This window comes from Benincasa hispida, chromosome 6 (assembly GCF_009727055.1).
Source record: "Benincasa hispida cultivar B227 chromosome 6, ASM972705v1, whole genome shotgun sequence".
NCBI lineage: Eukaryota > Viridiplantae > Streptophyta > Magnoliopsida > Cucurbitales > Cucurbitaceae > Benincasa > Benincasa hispida.
The window spans coordinates 12,936,425-12,948,458 of record NC_052354.1 but is presented as its reverse complement, the minus strand read 5'-3'; the positions used below and the strand labels follow the sequence as shown (position 1 = coordinate 12,948,458).

Sequence of the window (12,034 nt, the reverse complement as noted above, 5' to 3'; positions counted from 1 at the left end):
AATAACTCAATTCGACCAATTTCTATGGTGTTTATTATTAAAGTTTGTACATTATCAAGGAACTCTATCTTCACCTCTTTCTCTCTCCCTCCCTCCAATGTTTCCAATAACTCCACCTATTGGCCACTGTTGATGACCAACTTCGACGACAATCATTGTATGCAACATGCTCCGACGACCACTTCTAGCGATTACCTCTGAACTCTGGCTGCAACCACTATGGACGACTATTACCAACTCACTTTAGCAATATGTTTCGACAACTACCTTCGGCAAATATCACCTTCGACAATCATCTCTAGCGAAGAACTCCAATGTCCAACTCTGCAGACTACCACCTTCGATGCCAACCACATATATGGGTACCATCATGACTTCATCGTCTAAGGTTTTCCACTTCTTTGTTTGGTACATGAGGATTCTACCAATAAGGCTAAGTTACAACCTAATACTGCTCTGATATCATTTGTTAGGGATAACCAACCTCCAAATATCTCTACAATTGTATGGTATTATCTACTTTGGCATAAACCTTCATGACTTTACTTTTGTTTTTAGCCAAAAAGTCTCATATCATTGGTAATAGTTGTCATCCCTCATGTACTCATAATTATCCCCTTGTCTAGCCAATTTGAATCTTTAATCTCATTCCCAACACCAACATGAATGCATATTAAACCCTAAACTATAATTTGGTATAAGATGCCATAAAATATCCTAAACTCCTTGATGACCTACATTTGTGTGATATTATACTTATACATTCCAATAATGTGAAATTATATTGTAATTTTGTAGTTTGCATAAAAAAAGAGTATTTTGTCTATCTCAAATACAATGGTTACATGTAAAAAATTTATAAAATATATGTGAGAGTTTTATTCTTTTAGTACAATTGAGGACAAGAAGATTTGAACCACAAACTTTATTATTGTTACTAGCACATTTTTATGTCAATTGAGCTATACTCATTTTGGTTGTGATAGTTTTAAGTTGACATCTCAATTTAGTATTAAATTTTTGGAAATTATGAGTGCAATTGAAGGATTAAACAAAAAGTTAAGCAAACAAAAAAACAATTGCAATGCATGAACCAAAAGTAAACCCTAAACCATGTTTTTCAAATCTACCAACAATACATGTGTACTTCTAAAAAATAAAAGACAATCCATACTTTTAAAAAAATGTATAGAATTATTGAATAAAAATATTAAAAAAAAATAGTTGCCAGAAAAGTAGATTATTTATTTTAGAAAAAAAACACCCTAAACATAGACTTCTTGACATATAAGATCGACAGACAAATGAACTTCGATTTTATAACTCAACTCAGCACCCCAAACAACCTATAGTGTTGTAAGTAAAATGTTCTTTAAGTTAATATTTATAGAGAAAAAAAATATACTAGTTAAGTACCTTAAATTTCATGATATGATATAATAAATTTAGGGAGTATTATAAAATTGAGGAGCACAACGGGAATACAAATATGAAAAATATAATATAATAATATTTTTATATAATAATAATAAATGAATAAAAACTTAAAATTATAAATAAAATAACTAAAACATAAAATAACCAAAATCCTGAAATTAGATAATAGAAAATTAGTGAAAGTGGAAATTCTCACCAATATGGTGTGTTCATAAGATCCACCAAATGCCACTATAGGCAAAGTGGGCAAGTAGAATGTGGACTTACATGGACACCAAGCATGAATAACTACATGACACATGGACAACATGAATTGTGACACATGACCTTTGGGAACACTAAGCAATGTGCATCTATTTTCCATTATAGTATTCATAAAACTCCCCTTTAGATGCTCTCATATATATATATATATATATATATATAGATGCCTCGTTAAAACCTTACTAGGAAAAGCCCAATGGAAAAAATCCTAATGAAGGAAAAGAGTACATATTTCATATAATACATACTCCTAAAAAAATACAATATATTTACTCTCCTTCATGGAAACATCACTTAAGATCTCTGAGTTGCCGCATTCCAATATTGTGCACCAATTTTTCAAAAGTTGCGTTTGGTAATGCCTTTATAAATAAATCTGGCAGGTTATCCTTCGAACAAATTTATTGTACAGTGATGTCACCATTTTCTTCAAGATCATGAATGTAGAAAAGCTACAGTGAAATATGCTTTGTTCTATCTCTTTTAATATATCCTCCTTTGATTTGGGCTATGCAGGTTGTGTTATCTTCGTATAATATTGTTGGAAGATTTTTATTAGAAGACAAGTCACACGTTTCACGAATGTGCTGAGTCATTGACCTTAGTCATACACATTCTCGACTAGCCTCGTGAATTGCAAGAATTTTAGCATGATTTGAGGAAGTTGTCGTTATAGTCTATTTCACTGATTGTCATGATGTAGCAGTTCCTCCACATGTGAACAGATAACCTGTTTGAGACCTAGCTTTGTGTGGATCAGATAAATACCCAGAATCTGCATAACCAACTAGATCAAAATTTGATTTATTTGGATAAAACAAACCTATATCGATTGTTCCTTGGAGATAACGGAGTATATGCTTAATTCTGTTCCAATGTCTTTTTGTAGGTGAAGAACTATATCTAGCTAATAAATTTACTAAAATTGTAATATTTGGTCTTGTATTATTAGCAAGATACATAAGTGCACCGATTACACTAAGATATGGTACTTCAGGATCAAGAAGTTCTTCATTATCTTATCGAGGTCGAAATACATCTTTCTTTATATCCAATGAACGGATTTCCATTGGAATATTTAATGGATGTGCTTTGTCCATATAATTCCTGTATAAGTTGATTGGTGAATAAATATTCTGTCGGCTAAATGCTCAATTTACAAACCAAGGCAAAATTTTGTTTTTCCGAGATCTTTCAACTCAAATTCTTTCTTAAGATATTCCTTTGCCTTTGAAAGCTCTTCAAGAGTTCCAATTATATTCAAGTCATCAACACATACAGTTATAATAGTAAATCCTGATTGTGATTTCTTTATAAAAACACACGGACATATTGGATGATTTTGTTATCATTCTTTCAATAAATATCCATTCAGGCAATTGTACCACATCCGTCCTAATTGTTTCAATCCATATAGTGATCTCTGTAGCTTTATTGAATACCATTCCCGGGAATTTGATGTATAAGTTTCAGGTATCTTAAATCCTTCTGGGATTTTCATATAAATATCATTATCAAGAGATCTATATAAATATGCTGTGACTACATCCATAAGATACATATCCAGACTTTTATACACAGTCAAGCCAATTAAATATCTTAATGTAATTGCATCTACCACCAAAGAATACGTCTCTTCAAAATCAATACCAGGTCTTTGTGAAAAAATGTTGTGCAACTAGTCTTGCTTTATATCTTGTGACCTCATTATTTTCATTTCTTTTCCTCACAAATACCCATTTGTATCCCACAGGCTTAACACCTTCTGGTGTTCGGACTACAGGTCCAAAAACCTGACGTTTTGAAAGTGAGTTTAATTCTGTCTCGATTGCTTCTTTCCACTGAAGCCAATCTTTTCTATGTCGACGTTCTTTAATAGATTTTGGTTCATGATCTTCATTTTCAAATAAAATATCAAGAGCAACATTATACACAAAAATGTTGTCAATAATTATATTAGTTCGATTCTATCTTTTTTCCTGTCATGACATAGTTTATTGAAATTTCATTATTATTCTTAGGTATTTCACCTTCCTCACTAGTCATGTCGAGGGTTTCTTTATGAGTATTTACATCCTCAACCAAGTCTTTTTCACTATTAATTATTTTTCGTTTTCAAGGATTTTTATCTTTGGAATCCACTGGTTTATCACGCTTCTGGCGTGTTCCAGATTCATTAGTGACAACTTGTTGTGTTGAGATATCAATTTTTGATGGAACATTTGCAACTGGTATATGTGACTTAGTTACTTTTTTTGCATCTATAAATGCATTTGGTAATTGATTTGCTATATTTTGCAAATAAATTATTTTCTGAATTTCAAGTTCACATTGATCTGTACGGGGATCTAAATGAGACAATAATGATGCATCCCATGTAATTTCTTTTTCCAACATCTTAATTCCTCCCTTTAATGTTGGAAAATTTTTCTCATTAAAATGACAATCAACAAATCGTGCAGTAAATACATCATCCGTCAGGGGCTCAAGGTATTTAATAATAAATGGAGAATCATATCCAACATATATTCCAAACCTCCTTTGAGAATCATATCCAACATATATTCCGAACTTCCTTTGAGGACCCATCTTAGTGCCTTGTGGTGGAGCAATTGAAACATATACTGCACATCTAAAAAATTTCAGATGGAAAATATTTGGCTCATGACCACAAGCTAATTATAATGGCGAGTACTTATAATAAACTACTGGCCTAATGTGTACAAGTGAATGTTGCATGCAAAATAGCATGTCCCCCATACAGATGAAGGAAACTTAGCTCTCATAAGTGTGGTCTTGCAATTAATTGCAAACATTTTCTAAATGATTCTACTAAACCATTTTGTGTATGAACATGAGCTACAAGATTTTCATCACTTATTCCAATTGACATACAATAATTATAAAAAGCTTGGGATGTAAATTCACTAGCATTATAAAGACGAATGGTCTTAATTGTATAATCAGGAAACTGTGCTCTTAACTTAATTATTTGAGCAAGTAATCTTGCAAATGCAAGATTTCGACTTGATAATAAACACACGTGTGACCATCTGTTGGATCCATCTATTAATACCATAAAATATCTAAATGGTCCACTTGGTGGGTTAATGGGTTCACATATATCACCATGAATTCATTCTAAAAATATAGGTGATTCAGTCCCCACTTTAGCTGGTGATGGTTTAATTATCAATTTTTCTTAAGAGCAAGCATCACATGATAATTCATTAGATTGAAGAATCATCTGGTTCTTCAATGGGTATTCATTTGAATTTTCAATAATTCTTCTCATCATTATAGATCCTGGATGACTCAATCGATCATGCCAAATTGTAAATATGTATGGTTCATGAACTTCAAGTTCATTATTGTATATGTTTCAATTACTCGTATATGAGTATAATAGAATCCAAAAGATAAAGCAGACAACTCTTCTAATATACGTTTTTCATTTGAGATACTGGATATGTTATATAGATATTCTACATTATTCTTACCATCGGTCTCAATATGGTAACCATTGTAACCTATAGCTTTAAAACTTAGAAAATTTCTCTTTGATTGACTAGAGAATAATGCATTGTCGATTGTAAATTTTGTTCCTCTAGGAAAATAATATTTACTTTTCCAAAACCTTCCATTAAGTTTGCAGAACCTAATATTGTATTTACTTTAATCTTTTGCTTTCAACATTTTCAATTTGGAAAAGTGTTTTTTATTTGTATGTATTGTATGTGTAGTTGCATTGTCTGCCAGACATAGATCTTCTTTGCTAATTTTTTAAACACCCAATATATGAAAATGATCCATGTCTCTTCATTAAAAGAAAATAATTACAATAAGAAAAAAAAACACTTAAAATATACAAAAGTTACTAAAAAAAAAATAAAGATAGATAAAAGAAAATACCAACATTAAGTCTAGATATTCTCAAAGTCAAAAGAACACTTGATGTACCACCAACTGTGCCAATCTTCTCTTTAGGAGATTCAAAGAAGTCCGTCACATCCAAATTTGTCATATGAGATGGGTCAAATATGTCATTATCCTGGTATGCAAAATTCGCTTCCACATTTTTCTCTTTTTCCTTCAGGGAGGCTTGATAGAGGTCAACTAAGTGTTTTGACGTATGACAGGTATGTGACCAATGTCCAATCATTCTGCATCGGAAACATTTATTTTCAACACTCTTTGAACTTTTATCTTGTGGAGCTTTTCCTTTGTGATCATCATTTTGTGTGGTTCTTTAGAAATTTAAATGATTAGAACAACCACCACAAAAATAATAACCTCAAGTGCATCCACTCATAACGAGCTTTAGGAAGAATAACTATTTTTTTTTATGTTCATACATCTTTTAAATTTTTTCACAAGATATGGAGATCGTTTATTGTAAGATAGTCCATTTTCAATCCCCCGTGAAGATGATGACGAAGGAAAATCATAACTTTTGTTTTTTCCTGACTAGATGTCGTATTTCCTTCTTTAATTGTTTCTCTCAAGTTCATAGCATCCAGTGAATTTCGGCATTGAGCACTCATGACAAATAATTATTGCCATTAATGTCAAGGGCTGCAAATTCTAATTTTGTAAGGTTTGTCATGACAACACTATCACAAAATATTATATTTATATTATAAATTTAATATGTACTAAATATGAAAAATAACATTTAATTTGTTAATTATAACGAAGAGGGAAAAATCAACATACCTTTAGGACCTACCTTTAATGGAGAAAATGACAGGAGCTCTTGCTGACAAAGCATTATGAAATTGAGGAGTACAATAGGAATACAAATATGAAAAATATAATATAATAATATTTATATATAATAATAATAAATAAATAAAAACTAAAATTATAAAATAAAAATAACTAAAACATAAAATAACCAAAATCATGAAATTAGATAATATAAAAATTAGTAAAAGTGAAATTCTTATTAATGTAGGTGTGTTCTTAAGATCCACCAAATACCATCATTTATAGGCAAAGTGACAAGTAGGATACAGACTTACATGAACACTAAATATGAATAACTACATGACACATGAACAACATGAATAGTGACACATGACCACTAAGCAATTAACATCTATTTTGTATTATAATATTCATAATAGGGTGTGCTTTTTGCTTGAATAAAAATAATTGATTCAATTACAAATTTAGTACTTGGTCAATGAACCTTCAAAATATTTAATACACCCACATTTTGCATTTAAATAAATCTCTAAATTTCTTAAAACGTCTAACAAATTTTTAGCTTTGTGCTTGATAAATCACTCCCATATTAACAATTTTGAGAATTTGATTGTTCTATTAAATATATATTTAAAATTTATATCCTTAAATTATTATTGACGAAGACAAAAACTTGAAACAAAATCATAAGTTTTGAGATATATCCAACCCAAAAAGTAAAAGTTCAAAAATCTATTAGACAATTTTGAAAATAAATTTGAAAAATTCTATCGATAACTCAAAAATTAACCAAAATAATTTCAGAGTTTTGATGCAAATCATGCCACTAGATAAACCATTCAAGAGAAAACACAAATTGATTGATCTTTTTAAAAGGATCAGACCAATTGACAAGATTGATCCATTCAAAAAAAAAAAAAAAGAATTATTCCATTTGCATTTATTATTTCCTATTTTTATGAACCTAAGATTTAGAGAAGTACACTATATAAACTTTTTAAACGTTAGAAACACAATTCTAATTATTCTTTTTAATAAAATTATTTTACCTCTACCTTGTAACTAACACAACTTTAATGAACTACATAAATCTATGTGTGAATTTCTATGTTTATTGTGTTATTTGTTCACTGATTTCATAACACTCACCATGCTCAACTGAAACCCATTGGAGAGATGAACCACCCAAGAAAGCTTCGGACTTCAATAATTGCTCAACTAAAAACCAACATTTCATTTGACAACATCAATGAACTACAAAATGATTTCCCATGAGATTAGATAAATATAGAAGCTATTTGAGTTTTCTTTAACATAACCCCAACAAAAAATGCAATCTCATCGACGTTTGTACAAACAAGGTTTTAGTTGGGGCCAATCAATATCTTTCCCCTCAGAAGTTTTATCGTCCTGCATAAACGAGGCAAAAGAATGACTAAACCCAGAGGATAACGAGTGGATTAAGGTGTGGATTAAGGTACTCAGAACATTTACAAACCTTTTTCTTGAAGTATAACAAAATAAACATCTTATTCGAGAAGTCCTGCACATGATTAAAAAAACAAATACTAATATAGATTAGACATAAATTGAAAATAAGAAATAAGGACCAATGAAATGAAAAAATACTCATAAATGGAGTCTGGGTTCGAATTTCATAGATAATATGGCAAATGAAGGACTTTCAAAATATTTTTATCCATCCACTTCATATTTTGAAAATGGGTTAGTTGAACTTGCAATTTGAGTTTGACTCATTCAATGGCATAAGTCATCAATAGAATTATTAGTTAGCAGCCAGAAAGGAACAGACAATGCTAGCTAAATAACAGAAAATTAAGGAACAGACAATGCTAGCTAAATAACAAAAAATTAAGTATACCTTCAAAGCTGAGATGAAACCTAGCTCACAAACAGCCTTTATGAACTTTTTGGGGTCGGCTCCTCCATTGCTTGGATCAAATCTGCTTTTAACTTCTGATATTAAAAGCCATCCACTGGATGTAAAAACAGAAAGTTCAGTTGCCACATGATAGACAAGTTTTATCAGGCTAAAAAGCTAATAGAGAGAGCCAAAAATAGCGCACACAAACCGTGGTTTAAGTACTCGTCGTGCTTCTGCCAAGTAACTTGCATAATTGACCCCCATAAGTGAAAGGCAAAAGACAGCAACATCCACAGATGCAGAGTCAAGAGGCGTCTGCCAGTAGCATAAACATTAACCAGCTTTTAGAGCTTTCTTTCTTACTTGAAGAAGACAACAGCCAAGGAGAGTCTAATATAAATTTCATGAACATAAAAATAAAGAGACGGATATAATGTAATGCTCCTATGAGCATATCTATAATCATCACCGGCGGGGATAATTGAGTGAATATCATAGCAATGCCAATAATAACTGCTCAAATAACATGATTGGAAAAACAAACGGCCACATGTTTCAAAACACAGTCACATAAAATATCCAACCAATCTTACCATGTCCTCAAATTTTCAGAACATTGATACCTAATATCATTTAAAACTGCAACAGTGCTATCAAGTATCAAATAGATAATACATGCAAATATTATCAATATGGCTAAGTTTCATGCAAAAAATGTAGTTGTATGTCCCAATGCATTTTCCGACATTAAATTAAAGAACAGTGCACGTACATTTGACATATCACAGGCAATAACAGAAGGATCTTTGGAAACTAGATCAAATGAGAAAACTTTATTCTTCACATTCTTTGAAAGGCGTGCATCCCCTGTAATTAAATTTGAAGGAGAAAAATGAAGAAATAAAAACGAAGGCCATCAAAAGTATCAAACACTTGATCAATAAAAACGAAGGCCATCAAAAGTATCAAACACTTGATCAATAGTTAGTTAAAGGAAGGGAAAAAGATTTTTCCAAAAACTCACCACAGCCAAAATCAGCCACGATAAATGAGGGATCGTGCTCCTTCAGCCATTTTATGATTAAATTCACTGGCAGCTCAGGCCAATGTGTCATTTGCTCTTGGTATCCTGTATGATACTAGCCATCAAAATGTTAGTTAACCCTAGTCCTAGACCTTATAAATGAACTTCACCACCTAAAACTTCCTCAATGATCAATATATAGACAGTATCTTTAAAGGCTAAAGGCAGCCTTGATGTTTTTCTTATTGAAGGCCTAGGGGCAATATGAGGCTTAAGTCTCAAATTTAGTTTACAACATTTTAAAAATCCTAAATTGGTAAAACCCGGCAGTCATAAGCATAATCGTCATTAAAATAAATAAATAAATAAATAAAAATGACTGTCCTTTACCTCTTTCACCAAAATTCTAAAAGGATATATTTAACCTCTCTACTATATCATAATAGAATTGACTTATACTGTAAACTTTTGTCTTCAATGCTTTTAAAATCACAATAGCAAAATTAATAGTAGTACTAGTTCAAATTCCCACAACTCAAACTTTTATAGGTTTAAAGAATGAGGCAACTTAATATTATTCTTCTAATCATCACATGTGATATAGATACTTTAAGTTTCGCAGAGGGAAGAACTTTTATGGAAGGCATAAGCTTCTTATCGTTCAAAGGAGGTGTGAGCCTCCTTTCTAAGAGTTAGAGCCTTGAGGTGAGAAGCCTAAAAATCCTTTTAAAACATTGTATATAGGAAAAAATTCCATATTTACAAGATTGATGATTATAATTTATAAGTCAATAGTAAAGTTTCTTCTGCCGTGTATGTGCGTGAAGAAACTAGTTCTTAAATAGTAACATCCACTACATTTAGGAAGTATGGACAGCGACAAAACTTACAACATCAAATAGAACTTTGTCTTCCTTGAAATAATTAAGTGCCTCTTCCCCTCTGAAACACAAAAGACGAAAAAGAAGATTAATTGGCTTCAAATAATGTGGGTCTGACTATGAAGTAAATTAATAAAACTAAGTATAAGAGTTCAATTTTAGAAAAATAGATCAGAAACTGAAATTTTAAAGTCAACAAAAATTAAAGTAACAACATATCAACAATATGGCATCTGACTCAAAATTTAGCATATACACATAGAAACACACAAGCGAAGCATTAAAAACCAAAAACACAAGATGAAAAATAGCAGAATAGAAGAGAAAATCATTACGTGCAGGTATACAACTTCTCATTGAGCATCCTGAAATGCCCTCCTGACAAACGAGCTCGCATCTGCATCATCACCAAACCACAATACATACAATTATAAATTTATAATCGTTAAAGTTCTTCAGCAGCAACAATTGATTTCAAAACGAGGCTAGTTTCTAATAGAAGTCGAACCTTATCGAGGAAACTAGACGAGCCGGAAACCTTCTGAGATTTTCCATCGGAAGAAGGAGAAACAACGATGTCTTGGCGACTGGGCGCAGTAGTATCCGGTAGATTATTGGTAGAATCTTTATTTTTGTTCGATCCACGGCGCTTCGCCCTCTTGCGCTTTTTGCTTGAGCGGCCTTCGTCCGCCATTGTTGTTTTTTGCTAGGAAAATTTGATGAAACAATTCGAAGCGGAATGGAACTAGGGCGATTGATGGGTTGGGAATTGGGGTTTTAGCAAAACCCGCCTCAAGAAAAACCGAACGATTCGGTTCGGTTTCGTACTCGAATTTAGGGAAGTCAAGCCGATCGAACCGACTAGATTCGGTTTTTTGTGGTCCACTTCGGACCGCCAAAGATATGAACCTGTTTTGGTCTGGTTCGGTTTTCATTTTGGTTGGTTCTTCCAATTTCCACACTGGTATGGGCATAGCACAGGGAAATAAAAGTTTCTCACATATTTTTAGCCTTCAGGTTTGTTTAATGAATTATACAATTTTTTTCAAATAATTGATCTAATAAGAAATAAAGGTTTAAATACTATTTTGGTCTTCCTACTTTTAATTTTTGTTCATTTTGGTCTCTATACTTTCAAAATGTTCATTTTAGTCCGTATACTTTCAACTTTGATTCATTACGTTGAGGATCCATTGTCATATAAACAGGTAATGGAGGATGCAGACAAAGATGAATAGATTAAAGCTACGAATCTCGAAATGAAGTCTATGTACTTCAATTCAGTCTGGGAGCTTATAGATCAACCTGATGGGGTAAAACTTATAGGTTGCAAATGGATCTACAAGAGAAAAGAGGTGCAGATGGTAAGGTGCAAACCTTTAAGGCTAGATTAATGGCAAAGTAGGTTGAGGAAGTTGACTATGAGGAGACTTTCTCACCTGTCACCATGTTAAAGTCTATCTGGATACTCCTGTCCATTGCCGCATATTATGACTATGAGATTTGAAAAATGGATGTCAAGACTGCTTTTAAGAATGTCAGTCTTAAGGAGACCATCTTTATGCAACAACTAGAGGGATTCATAATCGAAAGTCAAGAGCAAAAGGTTTGCAAGCTCAACCAATCCATTTATGGATTGAAACAAGCTTCTCGATCTTGGAATATAACATTATTTGATATTGCGATCAAACCTTATGGCTTTGATGAAAATGTTGATTAACCTTGTGTATACAAGAAAATCATCAACAGTTCAATCACTTTCTTAGTATTATACGTAGATGATATCCTATTCATAAGGAAAGATGTAGGTCTGCTAACTAATACAAAACAGTT

General features: G+C 31.9%; 1 protein-coding gene across 1 annotated transcript; it reads right to left on the bottom strand.

Annotated features, from left to right (window-relative positions):
* Nucleotides 1-7,594: 7,594 nt before the first annotated feature.
* LOC120079513 (ribosomal RNA-processing protein 8) lies at nucleotides 7,595-10,948 on the bottom strand. The gene is made up of 9 exons (XM_039033723.1): nucleotides 10,710-10,948; nucleotides 10,537-10,598; nucleotides 10,211-10,262; nucleotides 9,321-9,435; nucleotides 9,069-9,163; nucleotides 8,505-8,611; nucleotides 8,294-8,408; nucleotides 7,910-7,954; nucleotides 7,595-7,821 (listed from the first exon to the last, which is right to left on the bottom strand). The coding sequence occupies exons 1-9, from the start codon at nucleotides 10,893-10,895 to the stop codon at nucleotides 7,750-7,752; spliced, it is 849 nt and encodes a 282-aa protein (XP_038889651.1). The 5' UTR covers nucleotides 10,896-10,948; the 3' UTR covers nucleotides 7,595-7,749.
* Between the last annotated feature and the right edge of the window lie 1,086 nt (nucleotides 10,949-12,034).